Source organism: Symphalangus syndactylus, chromosome 10 (genome assembly GCF_028878055.3).
Source record: "Symphalangus syndactylus isolate Jambi chromosome 10, NHGRI_mSymSyn1-v2.1_pri, whole genome shotgun sequence".
Taxonomy (NCBI): domain Eukaryota; kingdom Metazoa; phylum Chordata; class Mammalia; order Primates; family Hylobatidae; genus Symphalangus; species Symphalangus syndactylus.
In genome coordinates, this window is record NC_072432.2 from 88,149,050 (window position 1) to 88,166,271 (window position 17,222).

A 17,222-nucleotide genomic window follows, 5' to 3' on the forward strand; every position below is an offset into this window, starting at 1 on the left:
CCCAATAAACACATTGTAAGTTGAAACTGCTGTAAGTAAAAAAAAGCATTTAATATACATAACCTACTGAACATCACATCTCAGCCTAGCCTACCTTAAACATGCTCTGAACACTTACATTCGCCTACAGTTGGCCAAAATCATCTAACAAAAGCCCATTTTATAATAAAGTATTGAATATCTCATGTAATTTATTGAATACTATACTGAAAGTGAAAAACAGGATGGTTGTATGGGTACTCAAAGTGTGGTTTCTACTGAACGTGCATTGCTGTTTTGCAGAATGTAAAGCTGAAAAATTGTAAGTTGAGCCATCATAAGTTGGGGACCATCTGTATTAAAAAACATTTTATTCTCATTTTTTGGAAGGGCCACCATGATAGAAGAAATGAAGAAAGTCATCTTTGAACAAGGAGAAATTCTTGCCATTTCAAGGAGATGTTCGGATAAAAAAAATAGATTCACTAGCAAACCCAAATTAGACCTCACACTGGGCCTTGGGGGAGTTCATTTTCTTCATCTAGTATCTTGGGTCTTATTTTTCACTTATCATCTTAGACATCTCTTAGATTAAGCAGCATTTTCTAAAGAGCTTCTTAAAATTGATTTCTGTTTGCTTATTGATTTTTAACAACTAACTTCCATACCAGGTATTTTAGGAAAGTTTTCAGTATTTTAGTAGCTAAGCCAAATAACTGGAATTGGGAGTAAAATACAGCTAATATATATTTTTAAATCATCAAATTAATTTATGCAGAACTCTTTCTAGTAGCTGCAAGATAGGAAACGTTAAAAGAAATTGGAGAAACATGGAATACCAATCGGAAAGATCGCAGCACTGAAAGCCCCTCCACGTCTGCTAGACTCAGTTCCATTAAACTGAGGGAGACAATAAATCCGTCAAAAATGTTCCAACCTTCTTGGAAATAATAGTAGGGATCCATGGCTATGAGCTTCAGGAACATTTCCGCTGTGAAAATTCCAGTGAAAACCTAAATAGGGGGATGCAGGGGGTAAGAAAAATAAATAGTAGAAAGAGAATGCCTTTATCATTATTTTTGAATACAACATGTCCAAGAAACCTCAAGAGTTAACTTTAGTTAAATTCTGCATCTGAAGATATCAATACCTGGATGTCCCATGAGAACCCCACCTGATGCAGGAAAATCTTCTTTTCCTCCTGAATGAAGTCCCCAGCCCCAAAGTTCCCATCTTTGTCGCCAGAACCACTCAATTTAAACTGTTCAAGAGTGCAGTTGAGAAAATATGCTAAGCAATGGCAATATTACACAAGGCGACTCCTTTCAAAGGGTCAGCAGTCATTTTGAATGTATATAATACTTGTGATGTTTGCTTAAAAAAACACTCGCGTTATAATTAGATTAGAAAAATAAAGTATTAATGCTAATTTGACATTATATCTTACCAAACCTAGACATTTGTCGCAAGGTGTAAAAGCATACAATATTGCCAAAATGTGCAAAATATAGCAAATAATATCTATAATCTCACCACCTTGCATACAACTATCATTTTTATGTATTCTCTTTCTGGTTTTTTTTTCAAATACACATGTATTTTGACAGAGTTGGAAAATCATAGAATACATAATATCTTGGGCCTGATTTTTCACTTATCGTTAAGTCTATCCACGTTGCTACACAGTTCTCCCAACTCTCACTCTTACTGCCTGTGTAAAATTCTACTGGTGGCTGGGCACGATGGCTCACTCCTATAATACCAAAACTTCTGGTGGTCGAGGCAGGCAGATCGCTTGAGTCCAGGAGTTTGAGACCAGCCTGGGCAACATGGTGAAAACCCGTCTCTACAAAAAATACAAAAATTAGTCGGGCATGGTGGTGTGCGCCAGGGACTCGGGAGGCTGAGGTGAGAGAATCACTTGAGCCCGGGAGGCAGAGGTTGCAGTGAGCCAACCTGGAGTGCAGCGGATCGTGCCACTGCACTCCAGCACAGGCGACAGAGCAAGCCCTATCAAATAAATAAATAAATAAATAAATAATAAATAAATAAATGAATAATGAACAAAATTCTATTGGGTAAACATATCCTCAAAGAATTTTCCTATTGTTGGAGACTTTGGTGCTTCCTTTTAATTTTTTTCAATATGATAATCAATGACGTAATAAATGTTTTAGATTTGTAGCTTATTGTGTGCAAAAATGACATCTTCCCTATGTTACCCATCTCCCATTTTTCTGCTGACAGAGTGCCTGCACTTCCCGATGCCTTCTGTATCCTGCAGGCATTAGGAGGTGATATGGAGGATGAAAGTCAAATCCCATGAATGCCAGTTTTGACAAAACCAATACCTTCATTCTAGGCTAACCATATAATAACAGATTCTTATTGAATATTATGTTTTTAGAGGAGAGGACTTATTTTTACAATAGATTTAAAACTGTCATAATATATTAGTACTTGTAACTACCTGTTTACCAAGTTTCCATATGAAACAGTTTAAGGAAAACTGAAGATATAGTCTGAGGACAAATTTAAAAATAGTAAAAAATACTTAGATTATAGATGCTGTTTGGAAATATATTGAATTAATGAACAGCAATAAAAAAAACAGAATGATGACTGAAATACATCAAAACGGGTAAGTGGGCTACAGGTTTTTGGTGTTCATATGCTTTTCTGTAGTTCCTCATGTTTCTAAATTGAAGATGCAATATTCTGAAATTGAAAAAAAAATTCCACAAAGAGATCCAGTTAAGTAATATCAAAGTTCATAGTACAAGTTAAGCATCTATAGATGGAACATCCCTCCAAGTGAGTTCAGGGAAAGTACAGACAGCTCATCAAATCCTGACATACATTTCACTCTTAGTGTAAACCCATCGGAGGTTTCTCCACATAGAAATGCTAGCCTGCCTAACACACGCCAAGTAGAGACTTGATTTGTTATCCCACTGGTTCCTGTTAAACACACAGGAAGTGCTCATGAACAAGCACTGGCTGATTGACCACGGAATATCTACACTGTGGGAACTCTGGCTCCTAAGGGAAATCAACAATGACACAGTTACGTGGTGTTGCCTATCACCAGGATGAACGGCCCCAGGCATCAGGAATCGTCTGTGACAGAGGTCAGCCACCATGTTGCTTCAACACATGGTGTGTTGCCATCAGTTGGGTGTGTGTCAAAATACATCTATAACTATTAGCTGTGTGAAGGAATTGCTTTTTTAAAAATTGTGAAGAGCAGATTTAAGGTTATCCTATGATGCTCTTGTTTGCACTGTGATATGCTTCTCAAAGAGGAGAAAGGGAAGAATTACATGCAGTGTATCAGCAATTATATATAAGTGTCTGCTATGGTTTGAATGTGTCCCCCAAAGTTCATGTATTAAAACTTAATCCCCAATGCAACAGTGTTGGGCAGCAAGGTCTGATAAGAGGTAATTAGGTCATGTGAGGACTCTGCCATCATGAGTGGATTAATGTTATTGCAGGAGCGGGCTGGTTATGGCAAGAGTGGGCTTTGTGATAAAAGCAAGTTTGGCCCTCTCTTGCTCTCTCACTGTTAGCTTCTTCTGCCCTTTGGCCTTCTACCATGGGATGATGTAGCACAAAGGCCTTCACCAGGTACTGGCACCATGCCCTTGTACTTTTCAGTCTCTAGAAATGTCAGCCAAATAAATTTCTGTCTGTTATAAATTACCCGGTCTATGGTACTCTGTTGTGGTAACATTACTAAGACAGTGTTGTTCTCCTGAATGTCATCAAATATTCACTTTAGAATTTATGTTCTTATGCAGCAGTTCTCAAAGGGTAGTTGAGGATCCTTGGAGTCCCTAAGACCCTCTCAGGAAGCACATGGTCCTCTCTTTTCCAACTTCAGAAGTACCCCCCATCTGTGGTTTTGCTTTCTGCAGTTGCAGTTAGCTACCATCAACTACAGTCCAAAAATATTAAATGAAAAATTCTAGAAAAACAATTCGTAAGTTTTAAATTGCATACTGTTCTGAGTAGCATGATGAACTCTTGAGCTGTCCTGCTCTATCCCTCCCAGGATGTGAATCATCCCTTTGTCCAGTGTATCCATGCTGTATGAACTACTTGCCCTTTAGCCACTTAGTAGCCATCTTGGTTAACAGATTCACAAAACACAGTATGGTCATGCATTGCTTAACGATAGGGATATGTTCTGAGAAATGTGTTGCTGGCAATTTAGTCACTGTATAAACATTAAAGAGTGTACTTACACAAACCTAGGACTTACATATATTTTTTCATATATATATATATATTTAATGTGGAAAGCCAGATGTCCCAGCACCTTTACTTAACATCAATCATTTCCCTTACTTGACCTGCAAGGCCAATATCAAATGGCATATAACAAGTTTTTATATATGTTCCATTATAATCTTATGGTATCACTGTCAGACATACAGTCTGTCACTGACAGAAATGTTGTTATGTGGTACGTGGCTGTACATATACACACACGTATATATATACACACACATACACACATATACATAGATACATACATATATGTGTATATGTGTGTGTATGTGTGTGTGTATGGCTGGGTACTAACTGAGGTTTCAGGCATCCACTGGGGGCCTTGGAATGTATCCCCCTTGGATAAGAGAGGACTACTGTACATATCTGTGTGAGGCAAGCTTTTCTTCCTATACTTTAGCTAAAATAACATATCACAACAGACTGAATGTAGAAGCAGAAAAAGAGAATCTAACTATCTTCTATTAAACCAGACATGAGGCCGGGCACGGTGGCTCATGCCTATAATCCCAGCACTTTGGAATGCCCAGGTGGGTGGATCACCTGAGGTCAGGAGTTCGAGACCAGCCTGGCCAACATGGTGAAACTCCGTCTCTACTAAAAATACAAAAATTAGCCAGGCATGGTGGCGGGCACCTATAATCCCAGCTATTCTGGAGGCTGAGGCAGAAGAATCGCTTGAACTTGGGAGACGGAGGTTGTAGTGAGCCGAGATTGTGCCACTGCACTCCAGCCTAGGCAACAGAGTGAGACTCTGCCTCAAAAAACCAACCAACCAACCAACCAACCAACCAGACATGAAAGATATTTGCAAAATGTCGAACAATGCCATTCTTCCAGTTTTTCTTAAAAAATATAGTTTCCCCACACCAATATTTATGTTCATGTGTAATAGGTATATTATTGTGATATTTACTTATTTATTTTACAGATGGGGTCTTGTTATGTTGTCCAGGATAGTCTTGAAATCTTGAGCTCAAGTGATCCTCCCATCTCAGCATCTTGAGTAGCTGGGATTATAGGGATGAGCTGCATGTCTGGTTAATTTTTTTATTTTTGTAGAGATGGGGTCTCACTATATTGCCCAGGCTAGAAAGCAATGGCTATTCACAGCCGTGTTCCTGGAGCTTCGGCATCAAATTCCTGGCCTCAAGCCATGCTCCTGCCTCAGCCTCCTAAGTAGCTGGGACTCACCTAGCTATATTATTGTAGTTCTTTAATTACAAAATGAATGTTTAGAAATTTTCTCAGTTTTAACTTCAAATATGATAAATATCAATAGACATAGCACTTATATTTAAGAATATAAAGGAGTCCTGATCTCCTCAGAATATTCTATAAAACAATGGTTCTCTATTCTCTATAAAATACTCTGAATTCACAGTCGTCATATCTTTCTAGTTTGGGTTTTGTTGTGTTTTGTTTTTTGAGATAGGGTCTTGCTCTGTCGCCCAGGCTGGAATGTAGTGGCATGATCATAGCTCACCGCAGCTTTGAAATTCTAAGCTCAAGTAATCCTCTCACCTTGGCCTCCCAAAGAGCTGGGATGACAGGCATGAGCCACGCCTAGTCTAGTTTGGACAAGCCCGTGGTCATATGCCTGATAACCTGTAATGCTACGTCAACAAGTAAGGCCTATATAGTCCTAAGATTGGGGTATATTTCACTTGGGCGTCACTATGGGGTCTGGGGAGAAGTCACACACCTCCTTCAGCCCTAATTGCATTTGCAGATAAAATTTAGCTTATTTGAAAGTGATGAGCGTATGGCATGCTCCTCTCTTTGTGCTCAGAAAAGGGCTTGTCAGCTCCTGTTCTGTAGTAGATCTTCGCCCAAAGTTAATCAAATTCAATTTGATTAAAAGTTCTATGTGTACTGCAATGGAGACATGAAAAAAAAATGTGACCATGAAAAATAATGGTTCCTTACGAACTCAGTCACCAGAATGTAAGTAACTCATCCTGGTTTGCCACTTTTCACACTGAAAGTCCTGCATCCCACATCTCCAGTTAGGGTGATCAACTCGTACCTGTTGACAAGGACTGTCCCAGACCAAAAAAGAGAATTTCAGACCAATATCCTTGATGAACATTGATGCAAAAATCCTCAATAAAATACTGGCAAACCGAATCCAGCAGCACATCAAAAAGCTTATACACCATGATCAAGTGGGCTTCATCCCTGGGATGCAAGGCTGGTTCAACATATGCAAATCAATAAATGTAATCCAGCATATAAACAGAACCAAAGACAAAAACCACATGATTATCTCAATAGATGCAGAAAAGGCCTTTGACAAAATTCAACAACCCTTCATGCTAAAAACTTTCAATAAATTAGATATTGATAGGATGTATCTCAAAATAATAAGAGCTATCTATGACAAACCCACAGCCAATATCATACTGAATGGGCAAAAACTGGAAGCATTCCCTTTGAAAACTGGCACAAGACAGGGATGCCCTCTCTCACCGCTCCTATTCAACATAGTGCTGGAAGTTCTGGCCAGAGCAATCAGGCAGGAGAAGGAAATAAACGGTATTCAATTAGGAAAAGAGGAAGTCAAACTGTCCCTGTTTGCAGATGACATGATTCTATATCTAGAAAACCCCACTGTCTCAGCCCAAAATCTCCTTAAGCTGATTAGCAACTTCAGCAAAGTCTCAGGATACAAAATCAATGTACAAAAATCACAAGCATTCTTGTACACCAATCACAGACAAACAGAGAGCCAAATCATGAGTGAACTCCCATTCACAACTGCTTCAAAGAGAATAAAATACCTAGGAATCCAACTTACAAGGGATGTGAAGGACCTCTTCAAGGAGAACTACAAACCACTGCTCAATGAAATAAAAGAGGATACAAACAAATGGAAGAACATTCCATGCTCATGGGCTGGAAGAATCAATATCGTGAAAATGGCCATACTGCCCAAGGTAATTTATAGATTCAATGCCATCCCCATCAAGCTACCAATGACTTTCTTCACAGAATTGGAAAAAACTACTTTAAAGTTCATATGGAACCAAAAAAGAGCCCGCATCGCCAAGTCAATCCTAAGCCAAAAGAACAAAGCTGGAGGCATCACGCTACCTGACTTCAAACTATACTACAAGGCTACAGTAACCAAAACAGCGTGGTACCAGTACCACAACAGAGACATAGATCAATGGAACAGAACAGAGCCCTCAGAAATAATGCCGCATATCTACAACTATCTGATCTTTGACAAACCTGACAAAAACAAGAAATGGGGAAAGGATTCCCTATTTAATAAATGGTGCTGGGAAAACTGGCTAGCCATATGTAGAAAGCTGAAACTGGATCCCTTCCTTACACCTTATACAAAAATTAATTCAAGATGGATTAAAGACTTAAATGTTAGACCTAAAACCATTAAAATCCTACAAGAAAACCTAGGCAATACCATTCAAGACATAGGCGTGGGCAAGGACTTCATGGCTAAAACGCCAAAAGCAATGGCAACAAAAGCCAAAATTGACAAATGCAAATGGGATCTAATTAAACTAAAGAGCTTCTGCACAGCAAAAGAAACTACTATCAGAGTGAACAGGCAACCTACAGAATGGGAGAAAATTTTTGCAACCTACTCATCTGACAAAGGGCTAATATCTAGAATCTACAATGAACTCAAACAAATTTACAAGAAAAAAACAAACAACCCCATCAAAAAGTGGGCGAAGGACATGAACAGACACTTCTCAAAAGAAGACATTTATGCAGCCAAAAAACATATGAAAAAATGCTCATCATCACTGGCCATCAGAGAAATGCAAATCAAAACCACAGTGAGATACCACCTCACACCAGTTAGAATGGCCATCATTAAAAAGTCAGGAAACAACAGGTGCTGGAGAGGATGTGGAGAAATAGGAACACTTTTACACTGTTGGTGGGACTGTAAACTAGTTCAACCATTGTGGAAGTCAGTGTGGCGATTCCTCAGGGATCTAGAACTAGAAATACCATTTGACCCAGCCATCCCATTACTGGGTATATACCCAAAGGACTATAAATCATGCTGCTATAAAGACACATGCACACGTATGTTTATTGCGGCACTATTCACAATAGCAAAGAGTTGGAACCAACCCAAATGTCCAACAACGATAGACTGGATTAAGAAAATGTGGCACATATACACCATGGAATACTATGCAGCCATAAAAAATGATGAGTTCATGTCCTTTGTAGGAACACGGATGAAGCTGGAAACCATCATTCTCAGTAAACTATCGCAAGGACAAAAAACCAAACACTGCATGTTCTCACTCATAGGTGGGAACTGAACAATGAGAACTCATGGCCACAGGAAGGGGAACATAACACTCCGGCGAGCGACTGTTGTGGGGTGGGGGGAGGAGGGAGGGACAGCATTAGGAGATATACCTAATGCTAAATGACGAGTTAATGGGTGCAGCAAAACAACATGGCACATGGATACATATGTAACAAACCTGCACATTGTGCACATGTACCCTAAAACCTAAAGTATAATAAAAAAAAAAAACCAAAAACTGCAAGGGCTTCCTCAGGCCTCTGCCAATTAAGGTGGTTGGTTACCCAACCAGGAGGGGACAGAACAATAACTAAAAATCATGTGACAAGTATTTAAAAAGAAGTATCCATATGGGGCTATAGAAGCACAGATGAAAGAAAAATTAAAACCTGAAAAGAATTCTTTTTAGCTGAAAATCTAGGTAACCTATAATTAAGAAATGATAACATTCATTTATGTTTAGTGAAGGAGGAAAATAACTTTCTGCTTTTTTGCTTTTGCTTAGAATCTGAGAACTTAAACTTACATGTCAGATTAAACCCTAGCTCTTCTTTCCATCCCCTTCCCCGTGAACCACTCCGTCCTGAAGGCTGTAGGTGGGCATGCCGGTAGAGGGAGGCTGCTGCCCAGTGCTGGAGCCCCAGGAAGGGCACGGCCCAGCAAGGAGAGTCAGACATGGAGGGGAGCGAGGAGGTCCATGTAGGACAGCAGCCTGGCGTGGGCTGTCTGAGCCTGTGGGCCAAGGAGAGGCATCCGCTTTGGGCGATAGTCTAGGATGGGCAGTCGGAAGTGGTATGAGTGGCTACCCCACATAGGTGTTGAGGCCCAAGTAGGATGGGAGGACGTCCACACTTGAGGGGGTGGGGGACTTAGCAGAGAGAGTCAGAGCTTAAGCAAGATAAAGAGACCGTCTCCAGGAGAAGATCCCGGAGTGGGCTGAGGAGGGACTCCCCGCAGGGGAAGACTCACAAGGGGTACCAGAGCCAGGTGAGCTGAGGAGGGACTCATGTAGGGGAAGGCCTGATGTGGGGTGTCAGATCCCGAGTGGGGTGAGGAAAGTGTCCAAACAGGGAGGTGGACAGTGAGGGTGTGAGAGCTCATCAGGGTGAGGAGGGTGTCGCCTAGTTTGGGATAAAGTCACTGGGCCAGGTGAGAACTTCCAGGAGTGTTCACAGACAGGTGGTAGCATGAGCAGGGTGAGGAGGGGTGGCCTGGTGAGGGGTGTTAAGAGTCTGTGCAGGATAAACAGAGCTTCTATGTCGGAGGAAAGTCTGGTGTGGGATGACAAGGATGTCCATGCAGGCGAAGGCCTACTGGGAGGCATCGAGGCATCAGGGTCTAAGCAGGGTGGAAACCATGTGTGAGTTGGACTGGTGGGGGTTCCAAGCTGAGGAGTGTGAGCAGGTGTCCACATGGAGGACACGGCTCGGGTGCTGAAGGGGTGGGGGGCACCCAGAGCCTATACAGGGTGAGGAGGGTACCCAAGCTGTAAAAGGTAACAGTGGCTTTTTGATCAAGTAAGTATACCGAAGATAGTGGCAACAAGGTTTCTTATTGTTGGAGGCGTGACAAATACAGAAAGGGAGAAAACTAGAAAGAATCTTGCAGTGCTGGATTAGAACTGGAAGTGACAGGATCAACTCATGGTTTGCAATATCCACGGCAAGCTCAATATAAATAGCTCATCGTGTCCTGAGAGGGGCTGCACGCTGCTCCCATAGCAATATGCATACCTAGATCTCAGATCTCTACCTCTTCCTTTTTTTTTTTTTTCTATTTTGTTTTAGAGATGGGGTCTCATTGTGTTGCTAAGGCTGGTCTCAAACTTTAAGCGATCCTCCTGCCTCAGGGGATACTCAGCCTAGATCTCTACTTCTAAATGCCATTTTTCCACTAAAAGACTCAGGGCTTCTTGAGAAATGGCTGATTCGAAAAACACAAAAGTAGACTGGAATACCTTGTGGTACCAGAAAGCCAGGAAGTGATGAAGACATGTCAAAGTGATCAGAAGCCAGCTTGAAGGGATTCCCACTGGCCACATCAGAGGAAGTCTAAACATCAAATGGATTATAACTCAGATAAAATAGAAAACCATTAATCCATACTGATATAAATAAAGGAAGAAATCAAAATCTGAATGAACAGGAAATTTAAATCGTTTCAAACGGTCTTCCTCACAAATACCTATTAAGTATACAGTAAGTCCTCACTTAATGTCCTCAATAGGTTCTTGAAAACAGCAACTTTAAGCCACATGATGTATTATATGCCATAGGAACTTAACTCTTGTTTATATCAACTGGCCTATGGTAAAACTGGTTTTGTTATACAGCATATCATTTAGCTTAAAGTCACAGTTTCCAAGAACCTAGAACCTATAGAGGATGTTAAGTGGGGACTTACCGTAAATGGGAAAAGCGTAACTTCACAGATGAAAAGCCTGGCAGACACCTCCTTAATCAAGTGATTAATGAACATCACCAGTAGTGGGACAAATGGAAGCTATGTGCCAACTGGTAGATATAACGTGAAGAAGATAGTCTCACTTATCTGATATTCCTACCAAAATGCAGAACCTGCATCTAATCATAAGGAAGCATCAGACAAGCCCACATTGAGGGCATTCTACATAACAAATGGCCTGTAGTCTTCAAAATGTCAAGACATGAAAGTCAAGGAAAGACTGAGGAACTGCTCCAGGCTGAAGAAAATTAGAGAGATATGATAGCTACATGTAATGGGGTAATCCTAAAACTGCATCCTTTTGTTATAGAGGATTCCACTGGGATCACTGGCAAAACTTGAATAGGGCCTGAGAATTAGACCCTTAACTTAACTCACAATCAGGGCTATAGGAAAAGCCTCACATTCCAACCACAGGACAAGGTCATACTTTATTTTACAAGTCAGTCTCATTTTTTTTCCATCCTCTTATTCTCAGGTTCAGTCAAAGGCTCTACCCAATTCTCCAGATCTCTGAAAATTCTCCTATTGAATTATACTAACACAGTTCCTAAGATTTATAAGGTACTTTTAGCTATCCCAAAGACTTCCGTATAGGTTCTCATTTTATCTTCCCAACCAATGATGGCATGGTATTATCCTAACTTTACAGATGCGAAACATTTCTGGACAGAAATCAATGACTTATTTAAGGTTATACGGTATTTAATAGGAATGAAAACCCAAATCTTCTGACTTCTAATTCTGTGTTCTTTCTGCCAATCTCAGCGCTCGTGTTGACTGGCAGCAAAGTATATCTTTGAGTTTCTGGTATTGTTCAGAAAACACTCATGAGGTCCAGCACACACCCAACTTCCTTATTTGGCATCTCCACTCAGTGAACAGACACTTAATATGTCCAAAACAGAACTCCTGATTTTACACGTCAAGCCAGTTCCTTTGCAGTCATTCCACTTTTCCCTCAGTTATTAAACCCCCACATCTAGGCACCATTCTTGATTTCTTTCCTTTTACCCTCACATCTAGTACAAAGTATGCTGGACCATATACTACCCTCCCTCCCACTGCTAATTGTACATTTACTTGCCGTTTGAAAACTCTTGCCACCTAAGAGCTTTCTTATTCTAGAACTTGGTTCTGGGTTGGCTTGTCTCATGGAGTTCCTGAATATTAGCTGTCGACCTTCTCTTATTTCCTCTTTCTTTACTGACGGTTCTGAGCAAAGTCCTGCATACTTACAATTCTAATTTAGATGTCATCCTAAATCTCTAAATTTTCATGACAGGAAAAATAACATTATTTGCTAGCCTGGTCTGACTGGAGTTCTAGTGGGGATAGGTGAAAAAGCCTCTCAAAATCCCTTGAAAATCAAAGACTGGTTCTGTAAAAAGTAAGGAAAAGTAAAGATTTTGAGAAAAACAAAACTCTATAGGGAAAACAGAACCACCAACATCAACAATAAAAATTATCAAGACATATTTCTCATTACTTAACTCTTGGCTACTAAAATCAAGCTTATATCTATATGATATTGTTGACAGGCTTAAAATTCTGCTTGATGGCCAAGGTACTGTGTCAGCCAGTCACAGCATGTGCCCACCAACAGGCACCCTTCAGAGCCAGTCAGCAGACTTCTTGGACAGTCTGTGGGAGTGTCCCATTTCAAGACTACAGGCATTCCATTGGACTGCACACAAGGGTTTAATCACAGCAGAGAGCCTGGAGCATGTCACCAACCACAGACATGGAGACTGGAAAGACCACAGAATCATCTTGGATGTATACCAGGGAACACAATGGGCTACAAAGGATCTCTTTGCCATGTGATTTTCAGAATGAGAAATGAAAATGATACTGTAGTGCTCTAATAGTATAGTAATAGGACTTAAGGTCAAAACTGTGTGGTGTGTGTGTGCGTGTGTGAGAGGGTGAGAGAGCACACACAAGAGAAACTGGGCAGAAATCATGCTCAAATCATTAATAAACGGTAACAGCCAGATCTGGACATGCCTGTGGTTAACACCTAAGGAATTAGTTAATCCCCAGGTGACCTAGGGGATTCTTTCTCACTACTTTTTTTTTTTTTTTTGAGACGGGGTCTCGCTCTGTTGCCCAGGCTGGAGTGCAGTGGCGCAATCTCGGCTCACTGCAAGCTCCGCCTCCCGGGTTCACGCCATTCTCCTGCCTCAGCCTCTCCGAGTAGGTGGGACTACAGGCGCCTGCCACTACGCCCGGCTAATTTTTTGTATTTTTAGTAGAGACGGGGTTTCACCGTGGTCTCGATCTCCCGACCTCGTGATCCGCCCGCCTCGGCCTCCCAAAGTGCTGGGATTACAAGCGTGAGCCGCCGCGCCCGGCCACTACTTCTTTACTATCTATCAAAATTCAATTAACTCCTGATTTTTGTAGTAAAGAAAGCACATAATCCTCAAATCACAACTACTTAATTTCAGAATACACACTTTGTAATCTGTTTTTTTTTTAAACTACATACTTTAATGGCCTAGAAGTTGGATTGGAGGGGGAAACCAGCCCTGAGTGAAAACTTTCCCATAAATAGTCCCCATTTAGGTAATTAAGGCCTGACAGAGCAGGCAAATCCATAGTTACATGTAGCGTACTGTAAGAGCTCCCCTATTTTGTGGTAGATGTTACTTAAGGTGAAAGGGGAACTGATTTGCTGGAGCAATGCAGGAATCAATGTGAGAAACAGAATGAGGAAAAAATCCAGAAGTACTTGGCTCAGGCTGCTGAAACCAACCCACTGTACCAGGCCTCCCATTCTGTCGCCAACATTGGTTTTCTGCCAATAGCTCCTAAATGACGTCTTCAAAGTTCTGCAGAAAGAGGAAAGGGATCACAACAGTGAGCAGAAAAGCAGCTGGTGTCCTGGCATATGTGGAAGCATTTGTCTTCCAATTAACTATTACTTTCTTTTCAAAGAAACTCCAGCTTTCAGTACCAGAAAAAGATATCTTACAGGCAAAACAGGTTCCAATCCTAATATCAGGAGACAGTGTTCCATCTTACCAGATTTCCTACAGCCAAGACATGTTCAAATTGTGGTGTCATAGGATGGTGCTCCATTGCCATAAACAGTGTATTCAGGACGATGCAGATGGTGATGGCTAAATCCACAAAAGGGTCCATAACTATCAAGTTCACAATCTCTTTCAGTTTTATCCAGTAGGGGTGGCACTCCCAGATGAGGAAAGTGTTGGCAAATTTATACCAGCAGGGCGGGCACTTTCTCTGAGACTCTTCCAGTTCTATAGTAAGTAAGAACAAAGACGGCCCCTCAATCACAGCAAGAAAACCAGGGGGACACGCTACTCACTCTCACAGTCATTATCACTGTTATTAATATGGAATCAAGGTTGTTTGAGTGCTGACATTCCTAAGTGTTTTCCTTCTCTCTAAGGTGGAGAGGAAGCATGATCTATACAAGTTGCCTCCCTGTTAATAATGATCTAGTTATAAATGAAACTCAAGCCATCAGTTATGGGAGTAGAGCAAAGAGGTCAAGAGCTTGGCCTCTCAGGTCTGACTCCCTGGCCTCAACCGGCTTGAATGCTTACAAGTTGTGTGATCCCAGGCAAGGTAACTGACTTCTCTGCTCAGCTGCCTCAGCTGTAAAACAAGGCATCTACTTCACAGGTTATAGGACTGAATGAGTCCTGTAACCTCATTTTTATGTGAGTTTGATTAAATTAGATGCTGGTGTAAAGCAGTCACCACAGTATCTGGCACAGGGTAAATCCTCAATAAATGGTAGGTATTCTATTATAGACTGTATTATTCAGTTATTGTCAGAGAAGCCATCAAAAGTATGGACTCAAGCCAGACATATTTGAGTTCAAGTATTAGCTCAGACACTTGCTAACTGTGGGACCTTGAACAAGTTACTTTGATTTGCTGTGAGAATTAAAGAGCTAAAATATATACAAAGTGCCCCAGAATACCCTGGCAGATAGAAAGTGCCATGGAAGTGTTTGCTATTATTATTATCTTCATTAGCAGAACCAGCATCATCAACCAAGACACCATGTAAAACACATCTGCTACGTTCTCAAAGAAGTACAAGTTACTGTCTCCACCCTTAACAAGTTCACAGCTCATGGTTGAGTTAGAAATACAAGTCACATTCCTCTCCCCTTTTCACCCTTCCTTCCTTCCTTGTTCTGTCTCCTCCTGTCTCCTTCTTTCTTGCTCCTTTGCCCTTTCCTGCTCTCATCCTTTGCTTTTCTCTTTCTTTCTACAGCTTCTTCCTCCTTCCCTCCCTGGATCATCATCTTCTTTCCTTTTTCTTTCTCTCCTTTGTCTTATCTTCTCTGTCTCTTTTAGAAACAGAACGTGTTATTTTTAAACAAGATCTCACATGACCCCCAATACATAAAATACACCAGGAATTGCCCTAGATGAAGCAAGAGCCCACTCGGATAATTTCTTCCTCTCCTGAGGCACTCCCCTAGAACTCCAGGACTCTGATACACACAGACTGAAAAATCATTGGACTAGACGATCTCAAAGGTCACTTCCAAAGCAAAGATTCAAAAGAATTATCAGATATCAAAGACAGACACTCAACTGGCAGTTACAACAATCTAGGTATGAAGCCCTACATAACAAAGCTCTCCTCAAATTAAGCATGAAATACAACTGTCAGGATTACAAAATTCCACGGACCCCGAGCTAAGAGGATGCTTTTTAAGAGGTGAACTTTGAAAACCTGTCAGAATGTGAGGTATTGATTCTACAGGGTTGGCTGTAACAGCTACTCTCTCCCTGCCCAATTCTGCTGACACTACCAAATCATTTAAGGAAAAAAAAAAAAATTCCCTAACATTTCACCAAAACCAAGATGGCTGCCTTAAATTAACCTACGTTCCCTTTTCCAACCAGCTGGATGGCGATGCTTTATTTTAGACAAGGTGGTTTTGGCTGAGTTTCTGATTGGTTCCCTGGTTGCTAAGAAAATGGTTGCCTTGGTTTTTCAGATTTAAGGACCCCTGTAAGCGCCACGTGGGAGGCTGCGTGGGAAAGGAAGTCTGTGAGGAAAATCTGCTGTGGCTTCTTCCTCAGAGAACTCCCTCCCTTCCTAAGGTAAATATAGTTTTCTCCCCCAAAAAAGAAAATGACAAGGTTCTCTTATTTCCATAAATTCTTACAGTACATATTTGGAAATTTAGTTCCGTTCCCTTTTTTATCTCCTCCCTTCTCCAAACGACTGCTGCTCATTGGCACGTGGAGGCTGAAGCTGCGACTGTTCACATTTATGACAGTTGACACAATTGTAATGTTTTAAAATGAACTAGGTCTTGAGTCTTGCCACACAGCAAAAAGGGGTTTTCCTGCCCTACAGGGCACCAAGAAAATTCCTCTAGGGATACCAGACATCTCTTAGCCACATTTACTGAGAAGGGAAGATCCTCGGGATAATCTTTTACGCCTACAAAAAGCAAGACAATGTGGAGCTTCAGGAGCTAGAAAAGATCATTCGGGGAATAAGCAGGCTTATCAAGTGACTTATGACTTTGCAAACTGTTACTGGTTCCACATGCCTGGAATGGCCCAGTATTTGGCGTGGGGGAATGGGTTAACACGTAGGGGTGAGATGTCCAAAGGTTTGTGGGGTTTCTCTTACTTTGCTTTTGGACATTTTCAGAGAGTTACTCTAGGTCTCAACCTCAGGGGTACTGGGAATTGTTTTCAGAAAGGACCTCACAATTTCACCAACAGGAAGGGTTTTCTAATTCTTGACAGGATTCTGGAATTCTCCACTGTGGTTTCTAAACTATTAGGTAAGTCATAGCCTGCCTCTTGGGTTTTAAATAATAATTATTTTAATCTTTGGATTAAAATAATGTCAAAGTTTCCTAACTGAAAGTCTGAGAGCAAGAACTGCAATTCATTCAATGCTGGCTTTTAATGCTGTAGCAAGCATTAAATACAGAGGGACCAATGGTTAAACAGACAAGGATGTTTCATTCCCTCTTACGTGATTCTGGTCAGCCATTCATTGCTCTTTGCTTATAGCAGTTCTGTCCCATCAGCTTCAACAAAAGGGTCAAATACAAGGGGAGAGGATAGGAGGAATGCCTGAGCAGGAAATGGCAGGACAGATAAAACTACGTGAAAATCGGGGCTTAGGAAAGAGGACAAAGAACTGGAATAATATCTT

At 41.1% G+C, this 17,222-nt stretch overlaps 1 protein-coding gene across 5 annotated transcripts in view; it reads right to left on the minus strand.

Annotated features, from left to right (window-relative positions):
• SCN8A (sodium voltage-gated channel alpha subunit 8) overlaps positions 1-17,222 on the minus strand; it is a 236,825-nt gene that overhangs the window by 55,951 nt on the left and 163,652 nt on the right. For all 5 annotated transcript variants that reach the window (XM_055294788.2, XM_055294786.2, XM_055294789.2 and 2 more), the window contains exons 14-15: positions 14,072-14,310; positions 819-992 (exon numbers count right to left, since the gene is read on the minus strand). In XM_055294788.2, the coding sequence (XP_055150763.1) occupies positions 819-992; positions 14,072-14,310 (413 nt within the window). The remainder of the gene's footprint in view (positions 1-818; positions 993-14,071; positions 14,311-17,222) is intronic.